This window comes from Crocuta crocuta, unplaced genomic scaffold (genome assembly GCF_008692635.1).
Source record: "Crocuta crocuta isolate KB4526 unplaced genomic scaffold, BGI_CrCroc_1.0 scaffold119, whole genome shotgun sequence".
NCBI lineage: Eukaryota > Metazoa > Chordata > Mammalia > Carnivora > Hyaenidae > Crocuta > Crocuta crocuta.
Window position 1 is genome coordinate 1,189,950 of NW_027551562.1, and position 9,748 is coordinate 1,199,697.

General features: G+C 51.0%; 1 protein-coding gene across 1 annotated transcript in view; it reads right to left on the minus strand.

Moving 5' to 3' along the window:
* The window catches only part of ADCY8 (adenylate cyclase 8), a 222,033-nt gene that overhangs the window by 8,449 nt on the left and 203,836 nt on the right, over nt 1-9,748 (minus strand). The window contains exon 17 of the mRNA XM_077750010.1: nt 3,438-3,584. Within this exon, the coding sequence (XP_077606136.1) occupies nt 3,438-3,584 (147 nt within the window). The remainder of the gene's footprint in view (nt 1-3,437; nt 3,585-9,748) is intronic.

Sequence of the window (9,748 nt, forward strand, 5' to 3'; positions counted from 1 at the left end):
GAAGGGTCTGAGGTATGTCTTCGGTGGGCCCCCTCTCTCCCTCTCTCTCCTTATAGCTGCATCTCCCCAGCTTTCTACGGTGGGGGCGGGGGGGGCTCTTCCTTCCTCTCTTTTCTTGCAATTACTTGGCCAAGGGCCACTTTCAGGCCCAGGCAATTCTGCCTCGAAGTGTTCAGAAGGCAGCAAGCGGCCTCATTATTTTCACTTAGCGTCCATGCAGCAAATGTATCCATCATAGGGCTAAAAGCATCTGGGGGCACAATGTGGCTCCTAAACAGCCCCTTTATGAATTCACTAGTCCACGCGGAGTGCTGAAATGTGGGAGCACTCCTGAGCCTTCGAGGAAGCAGGGGCCGTGGGTGAGGAGTCCCGGCGTCAGGTTATGGCACACCTAGTCTCGGAGCACTCGCTCTGTGCGATGTTCCGCTTCCCTCGAGCCAAGAATGAATTTTGCTCTGAGGCTCCTGGGGTGATTGTATCAGCAGAAGAGCAGCACTGTTACTAATGTCAGCGTCAGGCCATCTGGCTGGAGTTTTGACAAGGCAGAACATCTCTTGACACCAAGAGAGAAGGCATGTCTGGGTGGCCTGAGGGCCCTCATGGGGAAAGCTGACAGTGCTTGGGGCTGGCAAGCCAGGGAATATTCCTGCGGACCACATGCTTTCTCCTCTACTGCCTCCTCTGCGTCTCTCTTTTCACATCTCCTTCCCTGCTCTGCTCTCCCATCTTTCTTCTCTCCCCTCCCTGGCAGCTCCTCCTCCCCCTCCCCCTCCTCCTCCTGCGATAAAGCCCAGCCCAGCTCCTGGACCTCTCCAACCTCCTCTGCAAAAACCCACCTCTACCACTAGGGGCGCTGTCTGCTTTTCCTAAGACTCCTGGTGTCTAGGAATTGGGGCACCGAGATGCACATTTAGTTCAAATTTATTTATTACAATTGAAAAACATGCACATGAGCCCTTTTGGAGACTGGGGTACTATAGAGTTTAAAATGAAACAAAGCCTGATGGCTCAACCTTCAGTCAGATTACTTTTAACACAGCCAGTTTAACTTTTTTTTAAATTTGAAGGTATGTTTTGATTGCCCGAGTTTATCTTCACCTTGCTATTTGCCTGCTAGTTTTTGTCCCCCATTAATTAATGAACTGATTGGTTGATCCCTTTAGCAAATACTTAGTAAGCATCTGTCATGAACATCTCATGTTCTAGGTACAGTGCTAGCCCCTGAGGATTTAACAGGATACATAAGAATATAATTTCTATCTTTATGAACTTATGGCCTGTCCCAAAAAGCTGGAATAAAAGTACTATTACCATGGAATCACCCTCTACTCTCCACAATACAAGGCCCTCTGAATGCATGCACTTACCACTGACTTTCCATGTAAAGGTGACTCAATCATCATGTCCCTCACTAGACTGGGAAGCCACAGGAAGCAAAAAGAGACTGTGTCTTATTTGTCTTGATCCCCACCCCCCTCCCTATGACAACTAAAATGGCCCTTGTTGCCTTTTTGACAACAAAACTGGAATCATGAAATGCCAGTGAATGGTTAAAAACCAAAACAGTATGGCGGACCTGGGTTCAAATGTTGACAGTGCGAATTAGTGGTTGCAGAGCCTGGGCTCTCTTGGTGTCTCTCAGCCTCAGTTTTGCTTATATATAAAATGAAGGCTGGTAATTCCCATCCTGTGGGTTTTGTTAAGGGGTAAGGAACAACTGAATGTTATCTACTGAGCTTGTTTTGCATTTGCGGCAGTAGGTGGTAAGTACCTACATTAATAAGATGGGTCTCTGTCCCAGATCTAAGTGGCTAGTCGGGAGGCGGATCTGTACACTGAAGGGTTTCAGGCTCTAAGATGGTAGGTTCCAGAGTGTGAATTTTTCATCGAAAAAAGAGCAACATTTACCTGGGTAGAAGGGGATTAGAAGAGGTGTCACAGTAGAGATGATGTTTGAATGGACTGTTCAGGGAGTGCTACATTTTCTGCTGCCCATGGAGTTGAGGGAGAGAGGACAGGGTATAGTGAAGATGGCATAACCTCTGGGCTGAAAGAGCAGTGTGTGGAATAGCCATGTGGGCGTAATGGCTTATAAGTAGCTCGATGGTGTGTGTGTGTGGGGGGGGGCAGGTGGCACGGGGTGGGAGGTCAGGCTGCAGAGGATACAGGGTCGGCAAATGCAAAGCCTCAGGTGACCTTCTGAGGAGCTGGCAAAGGGGAGGCACTGATGGGCTTTAGGTTTCAAAGGGATGTGAAGATAGTCTTGTTTTTAGTGACTGCTGAGGTGAGATGCAAGGAGGGAAAGCTAGGGAATGGCTGGCGTCATCCAGGGGACAAGGAAGATGGCGGAAAACAAGAATAGGGCAGCACGGTGGTGAGGAATGGGCAGACCAAAGAGCTATCAAGAAGGAACCCACGGGGCTCAGTAGCCCAAAGGAATGTGGGGATGGAGCGAGAGGGTGATGATGTCACAACGGGTGACGTCACAAATGCTCCTGGTGCCCCACCCACATCTCCTTCATGGGGCCATTCTCAAGAATGCCATGGGGTCTGGCTGCTCACAATGCACTGCTGTACCCTTTTTTGGAGAACCTGCTTGGGTCGATGGGAGCCCCTTTGCTGGAAATGCCTGGAAAGTGAGGCACCCCCGTGAGGGGTAGCCCACAGCCAATGGCTGACCGACACAGGTACACAAAACCTTGGCTCTTTGCCTCAGTGTGAAACAGCTCTGTGGTACCGCTTATGCCTTGAGTTCCCCGGGGATCAGGCTAGCAGGCTAGACTTCAGCTGAACCCACATCTTTGCATGGTCTCTTCCCCAGCACTTTCTCAATGAATCACTTCCCTTCTCAGGCCTGGGCAGACAGATGGGCAATGGTGCCCCACTTGAAGCTAGAGGATGGCGGTGGGTGGGGGGAGGGAAAGGACCATCCTGCCAAGTCTATTAATGTAAATACAGCCTAACAAGGGTATTTTCTTCCATGTGATGTATTCTTTAGACTCATGGAGCCTAAAAGAAGCAAGGACTCTCTGGAGTATGCGAACACTTGTATTTAAGTCTTGGACCAAATGCTAACTGATGGTTTTGTCTCTGACACTTTCAGCGGGTGGAGAAACGTCCCCATGAGTGCCCAGTCTCTGTGACACAAGTGCCTGAGTAGCAGTGGCCTCCAATCAAGTCCTGGTTTTGCCATTTGATGGTTGTTTGACATTGGGTTCGATTCCCGAGCCTCACTGGGGCTTATGATCTCAATCCCCCAGATGGAGAAAACCTGGTGGTTAGCTCTTGCGATGATTAAATTAGGCAATACGTGTTTGTGTTTACACTGCAGCCTGGAGTCCTATAAGGGCAGACAATGGCTATGGCTACAATGGACGTGACACCTTGACAAGAGTGATGCCCCCTGGTGACTGGAGGCTTCTGAGGCTGCGACTTACCTCGTCGAAGTCAGCAATGATCTCATTCAGCAGACGCAGGCATTCCACTCCCTGGTTATTCATCTCAGTCTGAGAGTAAAAGTCTGCAAACCCCGGGATAGAGGCGAACATCACCCCAACGGCATCATACGATTGGGAATACAGCTCCTGGACAGGGAGACACACAGAGGGAGCCAGACACGGTCATCAGAGGTGGGGTTCTGCAGTGACGCTCCCCGCGCTCGCGTGCACCTGCACCCACGCACAGGCACCCACGGAGAGTGCAGAGAACTGGGCTCTGAAACGCCATCATGTCAACACGGTAGCCGTGTGGGTGGGACGCACCGTTGGACAATTCGTGGTCTCCAGCCCTGGGTGCGCCCCGAGGTCTGATTGCATGTCCTTTGTCTCTGGCCAGCTTCCTTCTGTTTTCAGCGGCGAGTCCAAACCTTCCCACTGTTCCTAACCTCACACCCCATGCGATTCCTCTTAAGAGATGATTTGTCTCTTACTTCTGTGGGGAAACTGAGGCTCTTGGCAGTGACCCAGCGCTGTTCCAACACACACACCCCATCTATGTTCATGTTTATTTTCATCTCTTTTGCTTCAACCCCAGACGATGCATTTTCCTTCTGCTGAAGGTCAACTTTTCTACCTGATGTCTTTTTTTATATATTTTATTCATGTTTAAAACATTTTTTATATTTGAGAGACAGAGAAATGGGAGACAGCGTGAGCAGGGGAGGGTCGGTGAGAGAGGGAGACACAGAATCCAAAGCAGGCTCCAGGCTCTGAGGTGAGAGCTCAGACGCGGAGCCTGAACCCACGAACCGTGAGATCATGACCTGAGCCAAAGTCGGACACTTAACCCACTGAGCCACCCAGGCGCCCCAGGCTTCTACCTGATGTCTTGAGAGCCCTCGCTTCTATCTTCTTCTGCAACTTCTTCCCGCAGTGACCCTTTACTTTATTTCTCTCCTTCCATGACCTCCTCCTCTTCCTCCCTGCCTCCTGCAAGTTGTCCCCAGTATAGAAAAGTATGACGCACCCTGGAACCCAAGCACACCTGTGACCACCCACTGATCTCGCTTCCTCTTCATCCAAACTTCTCAGATTGGTTCTCTCCACCGCCTGTCCCCACCCCTGTAATGTTCACCCCCATCTCGGACTGCCAGCCAAAGTGGAAAGAATCACTACACAGGTATCACTTCATGTCTTCAAGGACACCTCTGCACGTTGGCGTGGTGACTGCCCCCGAGACCATGAGTCTTGACCTTCCTTGTTTCAGCGAGGCCGTAATTGTCATTATGCCCGGCTCCTTCAAAGATGCCATTTTTGGGCTCACCTTCCACCTTAAATGTGGGTGGTTGTTGTGGTTCTGTTCTTGACCCTCAATTTGCACACTTACCTGGGCCACCTTGTTTAGTCTCAGTCCTTCACCAGCATTCAAGTGGGGCGGCCTCTGAACCCTTATTCCAGTTGGTCTCCCTTCTTGGGCCTCCAGATGAGGGGTCCCATAGCCCCCAAACTACACACGTTGGACACAAACACATCTTCTCTCCACCTAGACCTGTTCCCTCATTCTCTCAGTTGCTGGCACTTGTGTTGCTGAGTCGTCAGAGTCAGAGATGCTCAGAGATGCTCGGAGATGTCCTGGCCCCTTCCTCCCCATCACATCTGGGTTCAATGAAGTGCCAAGTCCTGCTGCATCAAATATTGTTTTCTGCCCCTCCCCCCGCCATTGCTGTTCATCGGGCCACCTGTTCTCCTGCCCACACTGGATTCCCTGACTCATCTTGTCCCATCCAGAGGCACATTCCACATTGTGGCCGGAGTGATCTTTTGTTTTCAAGTTTATTTATTTATTGAGAGAGAGAGAGAGAGAGAGAGAGCACACGAGGGGGGAGGGGGAGAGAGAGGGAGAGAGAATCCCAAGAAGGCTCTGTGCTGTCAGTTCAGAGCCCGATGTGGGGCTTGATCTCATGAACCATGAGATCGTGACCTGAGCCGAAATCAAGAGTCAGACACTTAATTGAGCCTCCCCCAGGCATCCCCCAGGGTGATCTTTTAAAGACAGAATATTGGCCATGTCTCTTCCGTTCTTGAAACCCTCCGATGGCCACACTGCGCTGAGGATAAAGCTCAAACACAGCAGCATGACATGCATTCATATACTCATGGCCTCACCTCCACCTTTCTCCGCATCCTCAAGCCAATTCCCTGCATCAGACCATGTGTTCCAGAAACACCGAAGCAGTGTATTCCTGTGTACACACAGCGACAGACACTGCAGGTGTCCTGACCTCACAGCCTTCCAGCTGTGAGCCCTTGTTCCTTTGTGTGGAGTTCTCCTCTGACCACTAGCGGGCACTCTGCCCCCATGAGCAGCGGGCTGATGGGCCAGGAAATTGAGGTCCCCAGGGCTGCTCCCAACCAGTCACTGATGGCAGTTGGCTTATACTCCTCTGCCCCTTCAGCCCTTGGGCCAGATAGCTGTGAGGTATACTCTCTGCTTTTCCCAGAATCCCCAGTGGGATTGAGCTCCAGTCCCCCACAGAGGTAAGTAGTCTGCTAATGCCTCATTTATCACTTCTCTTCCTTCCTTCCCTCTCTCCTGCCTCCCAGGGTTTCCTGGGACCACCTCCAAGCCAATTGCTTTCACCCAAATCCTTGTCTCAAGGTCTGCTCTGGAAGAGCCAAACAAAGACACAAACGCGCTTCTCACACTCGAACGCTTTTATTCCGACTGTCTGTCCCTCGATGGGACGTGTCCTTCCTTCCTGCAGTTAACCTCCCTAACCAGGCTAACCCTTGTCTTCTGCCATCACTAGCCACGTGGATAGACCACAGATGGGGGCCGGAGGCTGAGCTCCGTGCTATATCCCCTCCTTGCTGCCTGCATTGTCACCTAATGTCTGTCTCCTGATTTCCTGTGAATACCACAAGGCAAAACCCCCATGCTATTCAAATCATCCAGTCTGTAGTTCCTGGATGCCTGCACTATAGTGCATGCTGTCTAGAAGGTCTGGTACAAGGTAAACAGTCTAAATTGTTGGAATCAATGCCTCCCTGATCTTTGCAGGAAACGTCAAAGCTTACAAAGCGCTTTCATATGAGCTCAGTGATTTAATCCTTGCAATGATCCCGGGAAGGAGGCACAATTCTTATTGCCACTTCACAGGTAAGGAAAAGGAAAATGAGAGAGAGGAGTTAAGCTATTGTTCTGGATAACACCACTAGCAGCGGAAGACCCAGAGAAAGACGGTGTCCCCGATTCAAGATCAGTCAAGTACGGATGAACCCGTATGAGTGCCTTTGCCAGTCCTCATGCAGGAGGGCCCAGGCGGGCGGTGACCGGCTGCACTGGGTTGGGCCGGGCAGGGTGTGGGGAGCGGCTGCACTGGGTTGGGCCGGGCAGGGTGTGGGGAGCGCAGACTGAGGCCAAGGAGCAGAGCAATGGCACGGGCTTTCTAAGGTGCTGCATTCACCTTGGCCTTGGGCAATGGAGTGATACCTGAAAGGGAGCCTGTCTGCTTGATGGGTCAGAGAACCTGTGGAAGCAAACTTACAGAACCGCAGCCTCCAAATGGCTGTGATTTGGAGAAGAAAAAAAATCTGTTTATTACCTATTATGTTAGTTTGTTCAGACTGCTATAGCAAAGCGCCGCAGATCACGTGGCTTAAACAACAAAAATTTCTCCTCCCACAGTTCTGGAGGCTACAAGTCTAAGATCAAGGTCAGGGTCAGTTTCTCCTGAGACCTCTCTCCTTGGCTGGTGGATGCCATCTCCTCCCCTGTGTCCTCACAAGGCCGGCCTTCCCTCTGGGTGTGTCTGTGTCCCAATCTCCTCCTCTTAGAAGGGCACCGTCACCATGAATTAGGGCCCCGCCTTAATGGCTTCTTATGAACTTGATCACCTCTTTAAAAATCCCGTCTCTAAATGCAGTTGCCCCAGAGGTACTGGGGGTGAAGACTTCCGCATATGAACTGTGGGAGACACAAGTGAGCCCCTAACACCCATTTTACTATTTCCTGCTGAAAATGGAAAAGAGAAAACCCCAGCAGAGCCCTCTGAAACCCTTTCCGCAGTTACCCAGTTGGCCAACTTTTCTCCCATTTCTCCTGGAGACGTAAATGCCGCTGTGATGTAAGGGCAGGTCACCAGGGGGTTCTTACCAGTCATGCTCACGAATCCTGGCCCCTCCCACCTTCCAGCCTTTCCTAACATTCAGCTCTCAGCCTCTGCCAACAACAAGAATGTTCTGATTGCTTATATAACACAGATAATGCTCATAATATCAGCAACATCTACTGAGCACTTACTGCATGGCAAGCAGGACACGGAATGCGGCGCACACATCCTCTTGCTGAACCCGCACACCCCCAGGGTGTAGATGGGGTTAAGGTCCTGGTTTATTTGTGGGGAAACTGAGGCACGTAGAGGTTAAGTAATCTACCCAAGACCCGCAGCTGTTAAGACACAGAGTTGGGGGGCGCCTAGGTGGCTCAGTCAGTTGAACCTCCAACTCTTGATTTCAGCTCAGGGCATAATCTCACGGTTCGTGGGTTTGAGCCCCACGTCAGGCTCTGTGCCGGCAGCATGGAGCCTGCTTGGGATTCTCTCACTCCTTCGCTCTGTCCCTCCCCCATTTGTTCTTGCTCTCTCTCTCTCTCAAAATAAAATAAACTTAAAAAGAAAAAAGACACAGCGTTGGAATTCACACCCAGGCAGTCGGACTCCAGAGCCCACGCTGTTGGGCTGCCGCTGCTACAAAAGCTAAAGGGAGTAAGCAGACACTGGGACACCCACCACCCCGATAAACAGTAACAATCAGGGTAATGCCTGAAGGAGCAGTCACCGGAGCCGGAAACCGGACCCAGTAAGTCCATCTGAATGGATGGTTGATTTGACGTTCGGTGGTTGTGGGACTGGGGGGCGAGGGTCTCACTCCTCTCGGCCAGATGCTCTCTGGTGAAGAGAGAGGCCAGGAGGAACCAAACCCGGGGCACTGGGCTTTCAAGTGCACCGTGTGGCCTTGAACCCACATAGTGGACCAGGCTGTACTGAACACTTAATGTGTTCTTACACAATTTAATTCCCACATCAGCTCAGCGAGGTCCCTATTATTTCCCATTAATCAGATGAGGATATGTACTCAGAGACGTTATTATTTCCCATTAATCAGATGAGGATATATACTCAGAGACGTTGGCTGAGCTGCCCTAGGTCACACAGCTAGTTAACAGCAGCGATGGAATTTGTGCTGTGGGGGGTTTGGAGGAGCACGAAGAAGCTCCCGCCACCTGCCTACACCTTTGAGCAGTGTTCTGCTCACCCCAGTCAACTGTTTTGAGTATGCCATCTGTCTCTTGCTATTTGGGGCACCGAGAAAATAGCACTGTAAACTGGGGAGGGATTGATGAATACAAAAAAGCTATTATTGTTCTACCCTCCTCTGGATTGAGGTGCAGATCTGGGCTTTCTAGAGGATTCTGAGCATATGCATACTCCCTGCTCTGCCCGATATCAAGATGGAGACTCAGCTGGCTCTTTGCACAAGGGACCTAGGCCTGCCTCCTTCCGGGTCCTGGGTTTCTTATACCGAGTGAAGCCACCTCTCTGTAGGGGGAGAAACGATGTCTGAGACCGAGTGACTGTAGTATCCTCAGGTTTCTGTGCAAAGGTCACCACCTCCGAGAGACCCTCCAGGGCTGGCCCTGCCCCCTTCACATAACCGTCTTCTGTCCTCGGAGAGCTGACCACTACTGGGCACCACTGAATACACATTCACTTGCTCACCTTTGTGTCTCTAACACATCCTCCGTTACTGGCAAGGACTTTGTCTTGGTTCACTGTTTGAGCCCCAAGACCTAGAACGACACCTGGCACATGATTTCCCTCAATAAATACTTGCTGGGGCTCCCGGGTGGCTCAGTCGGTTAAGCATCCGCTCAGGTCATGAATTTGCAGTTCGTGAGTTCTAGCCTGAGTCGGCAGGCTCTGTGCGGACAGCTCGGAGCCTGGAGCCTGCTTCAGATTCTGTGTCTCCCTCCCTCTCTGTTCCTCTCCTGCTTGCACTCTCTCTCAAAAATAAAGATTAAAACATTGTATTAAAAAATACTTGCTAAATGAANGCCACCCACCGTTTAGGTGCTTTATGCATAAGAACTCATGTAAACCAGCACTGCGGCAATTGGATCAAGTTGGGAAGTACTGTCGTTTGGTAGGTAGGAAAGCGAGGTCCAGAGAGGTTCATCACTTGCCCAGTTAAGGAGGTAGTGAGAGGAGGAGCCGGAATTGAATCCCCAGTGTCAGGCTGTTGAGTGCATC